General features: G+C 46.8%; 1 protein-coding gene across 1 annotated transcript in view; it reads right to left on the bottom strand.

Annotated features, from left to right (window-relative positions):
- LOC140478549 (uncharacterized) overlaps window positions 1–12,789 on the bottom strand; it is an 81,586-nt gene that overhangs the window by 66,067 nt on the left and 2,730 nt on the right. Inside the window, exons 2-3 of the mRNA XM_072571792.1 lie at window positions 9,111–9,247; window positions 5,006–5,135 (exon numbers count right to left, since the gene is read on the bottom strand). Of these exons, the coding sequence (XP_072427893.1) occupies window positions 5,006–5,135; window positions 9,111–9,247 (267 nt within the window). The remainder of the gene's footprint in view (window positions 1–5,005; window positions 5,136–9,110; window positions 9,248–12,789) is intronic.

Genomic DNA, 12,789 nt, shown 5'->3' on the forward strand with positions numbered 1-12,789 from the left:
AGGCCAGACCAGGTTAGAATGTCAGATGTTCTTCTCTAAAGGACGTAAGTGAACCAGATGAGTACTTCCTACTGGTCAACAATGCTTTTATGGTGGCCTCACCAATGTCCTGTACAGCCACAACATGACGCCCCAACTTTTACTCTCAATGCTCTGACCAAAGAAGGTAACCATCCCAAAGGCCTGCTTCACCAACCTGTCTGCCTGTGACACCACTTTCAAAGAACTGTCGACCTGCATCTCTGGGTCTCTGACTGACAACACTACCCAGGGCCCAAACATTAACTATACAGGTCTCACCCTGGTGTGTGTCACCAAAATACCCTATCCTCTACCAAGTTACTCCTTAGCCCTTATTGAAACTTGTGTAAAGGCTTCTGATAATTCGTATAAACCGTATCCTCGGTACAGCCACTCCTTCACCCGTATCTACTCTGCCATTTATATTCTCACCAATAAAAATGCAATCCAACAGGCTCAAAACCACATTCTCTTTTTATTAAATGTGTTTCTAAGGGTTCAGTTATTGTTCATTGACATATCCTTTCAAACATATTTCAGCTCCCGACCTACTGTCAGGCTAACACTGTTTGATTTCAGACTGACAGTAGAAAGGGTTATGGGAGTTCTTGTTTCGCAGTCTGAAAAAGGTAGCTTACAGGTTCAACAGGTAATGGAGGCTTTGGAATTAAGGAGGGTCATGGGGACTGAAGGACATTATGGAGATAGGGAGTGATGTGGGGACTGTATTAGATTATGGACACAGAGAGTGCAGTGGTGACTGAAGAACATTATGGAGATAGGGAGTGATGTAGGGCCTGAAAGGGGCCAAAGAGATCTGGAGGGCTGTTGGGCCTTAAGGAGGTTGCATCGATCAGGAGGATCATGGGGATTGAAGGAGATTACTCTGAATGGGAGGGTCGTTGGGTCAGGATGAGATTATGGAGATAGGGAGGGTCGTGGGACCTTTTGGAGGTTATGGAGTTAGGGAGGTTTGTGGGGAATGATTCAGGTTACGTGGATAGGAAGAGTTGTGGGGACTGAAGGAGTTTATGGAGACAGGGAAGGCTGTGGGGACTGAAGGAGGTTATATCGATTGTAAGTTTATAGAGATGCACACTGACTACTGGCATTTAGTGATGCAGCGGGCTGTAGTAACTGGGACAGGGGTGCTCTTACTGAGATAGGGAGGGTTGTGGAAGATGGAACAGCTGACAGATACAGGGCAGGTTTTAGGAATGGGAGGACTTTACAGGGATTTGGAGGAATGCAGGGATGGGACGTGGTAACAATCACAGGGAAGATTTTGGGAACTTGATCTGAGACTGGTACGGCTGAGAACAGAAGTGAGTCAAACAGTCAGGACAGGCAGGGACAAGGTAGGACTAATAAATTAAACTGCATTTATTTCAATGCAAGGGGCCTAACAGGGAAGGCAGATTAACTCAGGGCATGGTTAGGAACATGGGACTGGGATCTCATAGCAATTACAAAAACATGGCTCAGGGATGGGCAGGACTGGCAGCTTAATGTTCCAGGATACAAATACTACAGGAAGGATAGAAAGGGAGGAAAGAGAGGAGGGGGAGTGGCATTTTTGATAAGGGATAGCATTACAGCTGTGCTGAGGGAGGATATTCACAGAAATACATCCAGGGAAGTTATTTGAGTGGAACTGAGAAATAAGAAAGGGATGATCACCTTATTAGGAATGTATTACAGACCCTCCAGTAGTCAAAGGGAAATTGTCAAACAAACTTGTAAGGAGATCTCAGCTATCTGTAAGAATAATAGGGTAGGTATGGTAGGGGATTTTAACTTTCCAAACATTGACTGGGACTGCCATAATTTTAAAGGTTTAGATGGAGAGGAATTTGTTAAGTGTGTACAAGACAATTTTCTGATACAGTATGTGGATGTACCTACTAGAAAAGGTGCAAAACGTGACCTACTCTTGGCAAATAAGGCAGGGCAGGTAACTGAGGTGTCAGTGGGGGAGCACTTTGGGGCCAGCGACCATAATTCTATTTGTTTTTAAATAGTGACGGAAAAGGATAGACCAGATCTAAAAGTTGATGTTCTAAATTGGAGAAAGGCCAATTTTGACGGTATTAAGCAAGAACTTTTGAAAGCCGATTGGAGGCAGATGTTCGAAGGTAAAGGGACAGCTGGAAAATGGGAAGCCTTCAGAAATTAGATAACAAGAGTCCAGAGAAAGTATATTCCTGTCAGGGTGAAAGGGAAGGCTGGTAAGTATAGGGAATCCTGGATGACTAAAGAAATTGAATGTTTGGTTCAGAAAAAGAAGGAAGCATATGGCAAGTATAGACAGGATAGATCGAGTGAATCCTTAGAAGAGTATAAAAGAAGTTGGAGTATGCTTAAGAGGGAAATCAGGAGGGCAAACATGGACATGAGATAGGTCTGACAAATAGAATTAAGGAGAATGCAAAGGGTTTTTTACAAATATATTAAGGAAAAAAGGGGAACTAGGGAGAGAATAGGGCCCCACAAAGATCAGCAAGGCGGCATTTGTGTGGAGCCACAGGAAATGGGGGAGATACTAAATGAATATTTTGCATCAGTATTTACTGTGGAAAAGCATATGGAAGATATAGACTATAGGGAAACAGATGGTGACATCTTGCAAAACGTCCAGATTACAGAGGAGGAAGTGCTGGATGTCCTGAAATGGTTAAAGGTGAACAAATCCCCAGGAACAGATCAGGTGTACCCAAGAGCTCTGTGGGAAGGTAGAGAAGTGATTGCTAGACCTCTTCCTGAGATATTTGTATCATCGATAGTCACAGGTGAGGTGCCAGAAGACTGGAGGTTGGCAAAAGTGGTGCCACTGTTTAAGAAGGGTGGTAAAGAGAAGCCAGGGAACTATAGACCAGTGAGCCTGACCTCGGCGGTGGGCAAGTTGTTGGAGGGAATCCTGAGGGACAGGATGTACATGTATTTGGAAAGGCAAGGACTGATTGGGGTAGTCAACATGGCTTTGTGTGTGGGAAATCATGTCTCATAAACTTGATTGAGTTTTTCGAAGGAGTAACAAAGAAGATTGAGGAGGGCAGAGTGATAGATGTGATCTATATGGACTTCAGTAAGGCGTTCCACAATGTTCCCCATGGGAGACTGATTAGCAAGCTTAGAACTCATGGAATACAGGGAGATCAAGCCATTTGGATACAGAACTGGCTCAACGGTAAAAGACAGAGGGTGGTGGAGGAGGGTTGTTTTTCAGACTGGAGGCCTGTGACCAGTGGAGTGCCACAAGGATCGTTGCTGGGTCCACTACTTTTTGTCGTTTACATAAATGATTTGGATGTTAAGCAGAAGATGTACAGTTAGTAAGTTTGCAGATGACACCAAAATTGGAGGAGGTGGAGTGGACAGCGAAGAATGTTACCTCAGTTTACAACAGGATCTGAACCAGCTGAGCCAATGGGCTGAGAGCTCGCAGATGGAGTTAAGGTCAGATAAATGCGAGGTGCTGCATTTTGGAAAGCAAATCTTAGCAGGACTTATACACTTAATGGTAAGGTCCTAGGGGGTGTGGCTGAACAAAGAGACCTTGGAGTGTGGGTTCATAGTTCCTTGAATGTGGAGTCGCAGGTCGTCAGGATAGTGAAGGCGGCATTTGGTATGCTTTCCTGTATTGGTCAGAGTATTGAGTACAGGAGTTGGAAGGTCATGTTGTGGCTGTACAGGACATCGTTATGGCCACTGTTGGAATATTGCGTGCAATTCTGGTCGACTTCCTATCGGAAACTTGAAATGGTTCTGAAAAGATTTACAAGGATGTTGCCAGGGTTGGAGGATATGAGCTACAGGGAGAGGCTGACCAGGCTGGGGCTGTTTTCCCTGGAGTGTCAGAGGCTGAGGGGTGACCTTACAGAGGTTTACAAAATTATGAGGGGTATGGATAGGATAAATAGACAAAAGTCTTTTCCCTGGGGTCAGGGAGTCCAGAAGTAGAGGGCATAGGTTTGTGGTGAGAGGGGAAAGATATAAAAGAGACCCAAGAGGCAGCTTTGTCACACAGAGGGTGGTACCTGTATGGAATGAGCAACCGGATGATGTAGTGGAGGATGGTACAAATGCAACATTTAAGAGGCATTTCGATGGGTATATGAATAGGAAGGGTTTGGAGGGATATGGGCCGGGTGCTGGCAGGTGGGACTGGATTGGGTTGGGATATCTGGTCGGCATGGACGGGCTGGACCGAAGGGTCAGTTTCCATGCTGTACATCTCTATGACTCGATCACTCATAGAGGTTATAGAAATAAACTGCGTGGTCGCATCTGGAGGAGATTAAAGGTATAAAGGTTTGTAATTACCGAAGGAAATTACATCAATCGGGACCAGCAGAGTTTACAGAGACTGAGTGCGTTTTAGAGACAGGAAGAGTTCATAGTCAGCATTAGAAATGCAGAAACTAATTTATGAGAAAAGCAGGGTCACTCTGCTTTGTGCCCAGAGACAAGGAGGAGTCTAACAGCTGGAGGAGGTTACTAAGGTACAGAGCTTTTTTGTTGTCGTGACGGGAAGGTCACAGAGATCATGAAGGTAGTCGGAGTTCAAAAAAGTCACAAAGACAGTGAGGTTTCTCAGGTCTGGAAAGGACTACACTGACCAGGATGGCTTAAGGAACTGACGAGTTGTTTTTCTTCAGTTAAGGAGGGATGTGACAGAACCCGGGATTAAAGGCAAAGGCAGATACTTGGAGATTTGTAGTGGTAGGAAGAGCTTACAGGGATAAGCAGGATTGTAGGGGCTGATCGAGATAGGGGAAGTGGTATCGATGAAACAGACAATGGAGAAACTGACAGACATAGGGAGGGTTCTGTGGAACAGATGAATTTACAGACAAGATGGTGATAATGAAGCCTGAGACTTTGCTCATGTTCCTTGCCCAGCATTGTTCAGACATCATGCCCTCAGGGTCTGAATTAAAGTCCACTAACTCCTCCCTGTGCTGTTCACTGTGAGTGATCTTACCGGCTGCAGGATTTACTGAAGGCTCCAGATCTCCCTCTCCATCTCTCTCTGGCTGACCAACTGTATTCAATGTGGGTGATGGACAAGACAGGAATTGGGAATTCTGCTGAGTCAGGGACATCAGGAATACCTACAGGAGACAGGGAAATAGACAGAATGGTAAATTACACTGCTGCAACGAAGGTTACACATGGAGAATGGCACTGAGCCCCACAGAGATCTGGAAATTCCCAGTCTCCATCCATGGCCTGTGCAGCTGCTTCCCTCTGGAGTGGAAAATGCTGTTGGCTCAGGATCTGGAGCAGCTGCAAGAGTGAGAGACACTGACAGAGGCAGCAATTAGACCCACACAGTGAGGGATACCACATGGAGAGAGACTGAGTGATATCAGCAGAGTGCAGGAATCTATCAGGATCACACAATGGTATCATCAGAAGTGGTTCTGACCAGTGAGCACTGCTACCAGTACTCAGGGAGGACTGAGCTATTTTATTGGGATAGGCTCCTCTGGTACCAGGATTATGCAATGTGTGATAAATGAACGCAGATGAGGAGGGGGACAGGTCTGAGGTGAATGGAAATTCCCAAGTCCAAAGAGAAAGGTTGAAATATTGGAACACCATGGAGATGTGAATGAAGATCAACAGAAAGAAACAGTAAGGGACTGAGTTTCATTAAAATACGACATTATCAAACAGATTTGTGACAGGAAATTATTGGTTAAAATAAAGTAAATGCCATTTCCGCCCCTCACACAGCACAAGTGACATCACTTCCGCCCCTCACATCATCGCTGATGTCACACAGTCACTGACTTCCTCGCCCCCCCACTGCCGTGTTTGCCACCACTTCCGCTCCCACCAACGCCACTCACCTGCATTCTGCTTACACCACCCCCAGGTCCCACATCACCATCCCTGCCCCCAGAACCCTGAGGGGAACACCACCCCTGCTCATGACTCCATCCTCATTCCCCCTAACACCACACCCTCTCCAGTTACAGGCTCCGTCACCTCCCCCAGCTCCACACCTACGCTTGGTCCCAGCTCCCAGTCCTGCCGTGTTTTCACCATCCCCCTGACCTCCCCTTCACAGAGGACGAATGATCAGTCCTAAGCAAAGGCCTCACCTTTATCCCCCTCCATCCACACATCAATTAATTTAATACATGCCATGACATCAAACACTTCTTCCACCCCCTCCACCTCAGAGCTTACTTTTACAATGAAGCCTCCCGCCTATTTTCTGAGGACCCCTTTGCCGGCCTCCAATACACTCCATCCACATGGACACCCCGCGCTGGCCTATTACCTGCCTTCCATTTCTTCATTTCCAACTTCCACCAAGACATTAACCGCCTCAACCTATCTACCCCCTCCCCCACTCCAACCTCTCACCCTCACAACGTGCAGCCCTACACTCCCTCTGCTCCAATACCGACCTCACCATCAAACCAGCAGATAAAGGGGGTGCAGTGGTAGTCTGGTGCACTGACCTCTACACCGCTGAAGCCATGATGCCAACTCAAAGACACCTCCTCCTACCACCCCCTCTCCCATGACCCACCTCCCATCACCAAACCATCATCTCCCAGAGCATACAGAACCTCATCACCTCAGGAGGAGATCTCCCAACCACAGCTTCCAACCTCATTGTCCGGGATCCCCCACTGCCCGGTTCTATCTCCTTCCCAAGATCCACAAGCGTGACCACCCTGGCCGACCCATTGTCTCAGCATGCTCCTACCCCACCGAACTCAAGTCTGCCTACCTCAACATTGTCCTGTCCCCCAGTCCAGGAACTACCCACGTTCATTCGAGACACCACTCACACCCTCCACTCCTCCAAGACTTCCGTTTCCCCAGCCCCCAACGCCTCATCTTCACAATGGATATCCAATCCCTCTACACCTCCATCCACCATGACCAGGACCACCAAGCCCTCCGTTTTTTCCTCTCCTGACGTCCATAACAGTATCCTTCCACCGATACTCTCGTTCATTTGGCTGAACTTGTCCTCACCCTTAACAATTTTTCCTTCAAATCCTCCCACTTCCTCCAGACCAAAGGGGTAGCCATGGGTACCCGTATGGGCCCCAGCTATGTCTGTCTCTTTGTTGGCTACGTAGAACAGTCCATCTTCCGTAGTTACACCGGCACCACTCCCGTCTTCCTCCGCAACATTGATGACTGCATTGGCACCACCTCGTGCTCCCTCGAGGAGTTTGAGCAATTCATCAACTTCACTAACAAATTCCACCCTGACTATAGATTTACCTGGACCATCTCTGATACCCCCCTACCCTTCCTGGACCTCTCCATCCCCATTAATGATAACCAACTTGACACCGACATTTTTTACAAACCTACCGACTCCCACAGCTACCTGGATTACATATCTTCCCACCCTACCGCCTGCAAAATTCCTACCCCTATTCGCAATTCCTCCGCCTCTGCCGCACCTGTTCCCAGGAGGGCCAGTTCCACCACAGAACACACCAGACAGCCTCCTTCTTTAGAGATCGGAATTTCCCTTCCCACGTGGTAAAAGATGCCCTTCAACACATCGTCCACATCCCGCACCTCCGCCTTCAAACCCCACCCCTCCAACCGTAACAAGGACAGAACGCCCCTGGTGCTCACCTTCCACCCTACCAACCTTCGCATACACCAAATCATCCGCCGAAATTTCCACCACCTCCAAACGGACCCCACCATCAGGGGTATATTTCCCTCCCCACCCCTCTCCACTTTCCACAAAGACCATTCCCTCCGTGCCTACCTGGTCAGTTCGACGCCCCCCAAAAGCCCACCCTACCTTCCTGGCACCTTCTCCTGCCACTGCAGGGATTGCAAAACCTGCGCCCACACCTCTCCCCTCACCACCATCCAAGGCCACAAAGGAGCCTTCCACATCCAAAGTTTTACCTGCACATCCACCAATATCATTTATTGTATCCGTTGCTCCCGATGCGGTCTCCTCTACATTGGGGAGACTGGACACCTCCTAGCAGAGCACTTTAGGGAACATCTCTAGTACACCTGCACCAATCAACCCCACCACCCTGTGACCCAACATTTCAACTCCCCCTTCCACTCTGCCGAGGACATGCAGGTCCTGGGCTTCCTCCACCACCACTTCCTCACCACCCGACGCCTGGAGGAAGAACGCCTCACCTTATGCCTCGGAACACTTCAACCCCAGGGCATCAATGTGGACTTCACCAGTTTCCTCATTTCCCCTTCCCCCATCTCACCCCACCTCCAGCCTTCCAGCTCAGCCCCGCCCTCATGACCTGTCCTAATGGCCTATCTCCCTTCCCACCTATCCATTCCACCCTCCTCTCTGACCTATCACCCCCATCCCCACCCCCATTCACCCATTGTACTCTTTGCTACCTTCCCCCACCCTCCTCTCTGACCTATCACCCCCCATCCCCACCCCCATTCACCCAATGTACTCTTTGCTACCTTCCCCCATCCTCCACTCTGACCTATCACCTTCTTCCCCACCCCATTCACCTATTGTACTCTATGCTACTTTCTCCCCATCCCCACCCCCCTCTCATTTATCTCCCCACTCTGCAGGCTCCCAGCCTCTGTTCCTGATGAAGGGCTTTTGCTGTTCGATGTTCCTGCTCCTCGGATGCTGCCGGACCTGCTGTGCTTTTCCAGCACCACTCTAATCTAGACTCTGGTTTCCAGCATCTGCAGTCCTTGTTTTTACATTATTGGAGGAGGAGACTACCAAGATAAGGCATGTTGTAGACACTGAAGCAGGTTACAGGGATAAGGAAGGTAGTCTGGAATGCAGCACAATTCAAATATGTGGAGGGACTATCGGGAAGGGAGGAGGTTACAGCGATAGGATCTGTTATCGGAATTAAAAATTATTGAAGACACTGGACAACAAGACATGCCATAGATACACTGTTGCAGAGTAGTGAGTTTTAATATAACAGAACTTACATTGGGGTGGTGATTGAGCCTGGGGTGTGTGTGTGTACTGTGCTCCCCCTCCAGCACTGTATCTATGTCATGTTGTGTTAACAGATGTTTGGAGCCCTCTCATTGTTCTTTGCTCTGTGCACTGTGGGTGACCTTACCTCACTACAGGATTTATTGAAGGCTCCAGATCTCCTTTCCCTTTGTCTCTCTCTGGCAGACCAACTGCATTCAATGAGGTGATGGACGATCCACCCAGCAGCTGGGAAGGCTATTGAGTCAGGACTTTCCTGAGTACCTACAGGAGACAGAGAAATAGACAGAATGGGAAATTAAACAGATGCAGTGTGGGTTACACATGGAGAATGGCACTGAGTCCCACAGAGATCTGGAAAATGGAGCGATATTAAGTAATATTCCCAGTTTGCTGGAAGATGTCAGGATCACACAATTGTGTCGGAAGAATGGGTTTAGCTTCATGATGCCCTGGTATCAGTGCTCAGGGATGAGCACCCAGTGAGCAGGTGAAGTAATGGCCTAGTGGTATTATTGCGAGAGAATGTATCCAAAACCTCAGCTAATGTTCAGGGGAGGCAGGATTGAATCTCACCATCTGAAAAGGAGACATTTGAAATCAATAAATTTTAAAAATAATAATTAACAATCCACAAATAAGTATGAAATCATTACTGACATACAACAAATCCAAACACTTGTCCTTTCGAGAAGGACATCTGCCCATCCTCATGTGGTCTGCACGACATCCCCACAGCAAAGGGTTTGCCTCTCAATGACCCTCTGAAATGGCCGAGCAAGTTACTCAGTTCAAGGGCTTCTAGGACTGGGCAAGAAAGGCTGGTCAGCCAGAGACTCACACATCCCATACCTGATTTTTAAAAAAAATCTATTAGGATGGTCCCCCTGGAACCGTGCTGGGTCCAGTGTCCTGGCCAATCATGTCGGTAGGTTTATGGACAGGGCTTTAAACTGACAGAGAGGATGCAGGTGAAAGGAACTTTCCAAATCCAAAGGGAAAAGGCGAAGCAATGGAACAGCATGGGAAGGTGGCTGAAGACAAGCAGAAAGGAACAGAATGGGACAGAGTTTAACTAAAATTGTACATCAGCAAATAGATTTGTGACAGAAAATTGTGGAAGAGAGAATATTATGTTTTTTTTAATGGACAACGTTGCTGCAATAAGGTCGATGGATTTGTGATACAGAGATAAAAGAGATTTAGACACCAGGGAGACATGGATACAGGGTGAACAAAAATATTCAGTGGTTCGTAATCTTGTGCAAACTCAGGCAAAATGGGCAACGCTAACAATAATGGATACCAAAGGCATTACAGAGAAAGCATTTGGTCTCAGATCATGAAGTAGAGTCAGTCTGAATGTAAATTCTGGCTACTACTTGCCAAGGACACAAGCAACAGAACAGTTTTAGCCACCGCACAGCATTTCATTGCTCATCACTGCATTACACAGGAACTCATTGGAATTTTTTAACAAAGGCATTGTGATAATTTTGGAAAACGTCAATATTTCTCTAATCTGGGACAATCACACGGTCAACATCGATATTGGAAGAGGAGTACGGTTTTTTTTTCAGTGTTTCTTTGAAAAACACATTGTGCAACTGTTAAGGGACATAACTATCGCAGAGCAACCGTGTAATGAAACTTAGTGAATGAGTAATGTCACCGGGAGAGATCCTTCGGGAAATTGTGATAAAGTGCAGTTTAAATAAATATAAAGTTTTAAAGTGAATCACAGAAAGGACAACCTACAACTAAAAACAAAAATAGCCAATGACATGAGTTTGAGAGGAGAACTGATCAAGGTAAATAGGCTAAACAGACTGAAATATGTGCCTGTAAATGAACAGTGGAAAACATTTGAAGGGACAATGCAAAATATTCAACAAAAGGACATTCGATTGAAACAGTAAAAACCTCAGCAAGAAATTCCCACTGATCCCTCACTCAGGACAAAAGGAATCATATTGGATTATGAGGCTGAGAAGATCACCAAAAAGTACTTAAAATCCTGAAGTGAGAGAGTGTTTTAGGAGTAAATCTTAATGGATTGCAAAGGGTCTGCTCGCAGGAGGAGGGCAGTGGGAAGGGGAATCACGGTCAGGGTTCATTGACACAATAGGAACAGGGAGAGGTGAAGGTGCTGGAGGTGGTGAGAGTATTACAGAGAGTGGTCAGGGTCTGAACGGTGTTACAAAGCCAGTACGGATTGCTGCAGCTGGAGGGGTTTGCAGAGGTAGGGAGGGACATAGGTATTTTTATTTATTCATTCATGGGATGTGGGTGTCACTGCCTGGAACAACGTTCTTTGACCCCTCTGCAAATTACCCAGAGGGTAGCTCAGAGTCAGCCATTTTGCTGTGGGTCTGGAGTCTCATGTCGGCCAGACCAGGTTAGAATATTTGATGTCCTTCCCTAAAGGAGGTCAGTGAACTAGATGAGTTCTTCCTCCTGATCAACAATGTTTTAATGGTGGCCCCATCAATGTCTTTTACAGCCACAACATGACATCCCAACTCTTACTCTTAATGCTCTCCCCAATGAAGGTAACCATCCCAAACGCCTGCTTCACCAGCCTGTCTACCTGGGACACCACATTTAAAGACTGCGTACCTGCATCCCTGGGTCTCTGACTGATAACACTACCCAGGGCCCTAACATTAACTGTACATGTCCCACCCTGGTTTGTTTCACCAAAATGGAACACCTCCCCTTTATCTAATTAAACTCCATCTGCTATTCTTCAGCCCACTATCCCAGCAGTACTGTTCATCCTGTTGTATCAGAGATAACCTTCTTCACTGTCCACTTTCCCACCAATTTCAGTGTCACTGAAAACAATTACTTACCAGGAAACATATACTCCCATCCAAACCATTTATCCAAATGACAAACACCAGTGGACCCACTCCACCGCTGGCCCCATGCCTCCAGTCAGAAAAACAACATGTCTCCCACCACCCTCTGTCTCCCACCATTAAGCAAATTTTATATCCAGTTCACTAGCTCCTCCTGAATGCCATATCCTTTTACACTGATCTGAGCTTATTACCCAGTTTACCAGATAGAACACACAACACAGAACAGTTCAGCCCAAGACCCTTCGGCCATGATTTCATGCCAACCTTTTATCCATCTGTAAGATCAAACTAACCTACATACCCTTCATTTTACTATGATTCATGTGTCTGTCCAAGAATCTATTAAATGTCCCAGATGTGTCTAATTTTACTACCACCATTGGCAGTCCATCCAACCACCAACCATTCTCTATCCTCTTATCCATCCTCCATTCACCTTAAAATTACACTCCCTTGTAATAGCCATTTATGCCATAGGAGGAAAGGTCTCTGACTATTCACTCACTCTGTGCCTCTTATCATCTTGTTCACCTCCACAAAGTTACCCCGTCCCCTTCTCCAATGAAAAATACCCTTAGCTCCCTCAACCTTTCTTCGTAAGAACTGCCCTCCATTACAGGCAGCATCTTGGTAAATCTCCTGTGTACACTCTGTAAAACTTGCACATCCTTCCTGTAAACAGCGGACCAGAACGGAACACAATATTCCAAGTGTGGTCTTACCAGGACGCTATAAAGATGCAGTAAAACCTCACGGCTCTTACAGTCAATCCCTTTCGAAGGGGAACCAACACAACATATGCCTTTTTAACAACCCCACCAACGTGCGTGGCAATTTTGAGGGATCTATGGACACGGACCCCATGATCTCTGTTCCTCCACACTGCCAAGTATTCTGCCTTTCACCCTGTATTCTGTACTCAAATTCGACCTGCCAGAA

The sequence above is a fragment of the Chiloscyllium punctatum genome, chromosome 6 (genome assembly GCF_047496795.1).
Source record: "Chiloscyllium punctatum isolate Juve2018m chromosome 6, sChiPun1.3, whole genome shotgun sequence".
Lineage (NCBI taxonomy): Eukaryota > Metazoa > Chordata > Chondrichthyes > Orectolobiformes > Hemiscylliidae > Chiloscyllium > Chiloscyllium punctatum.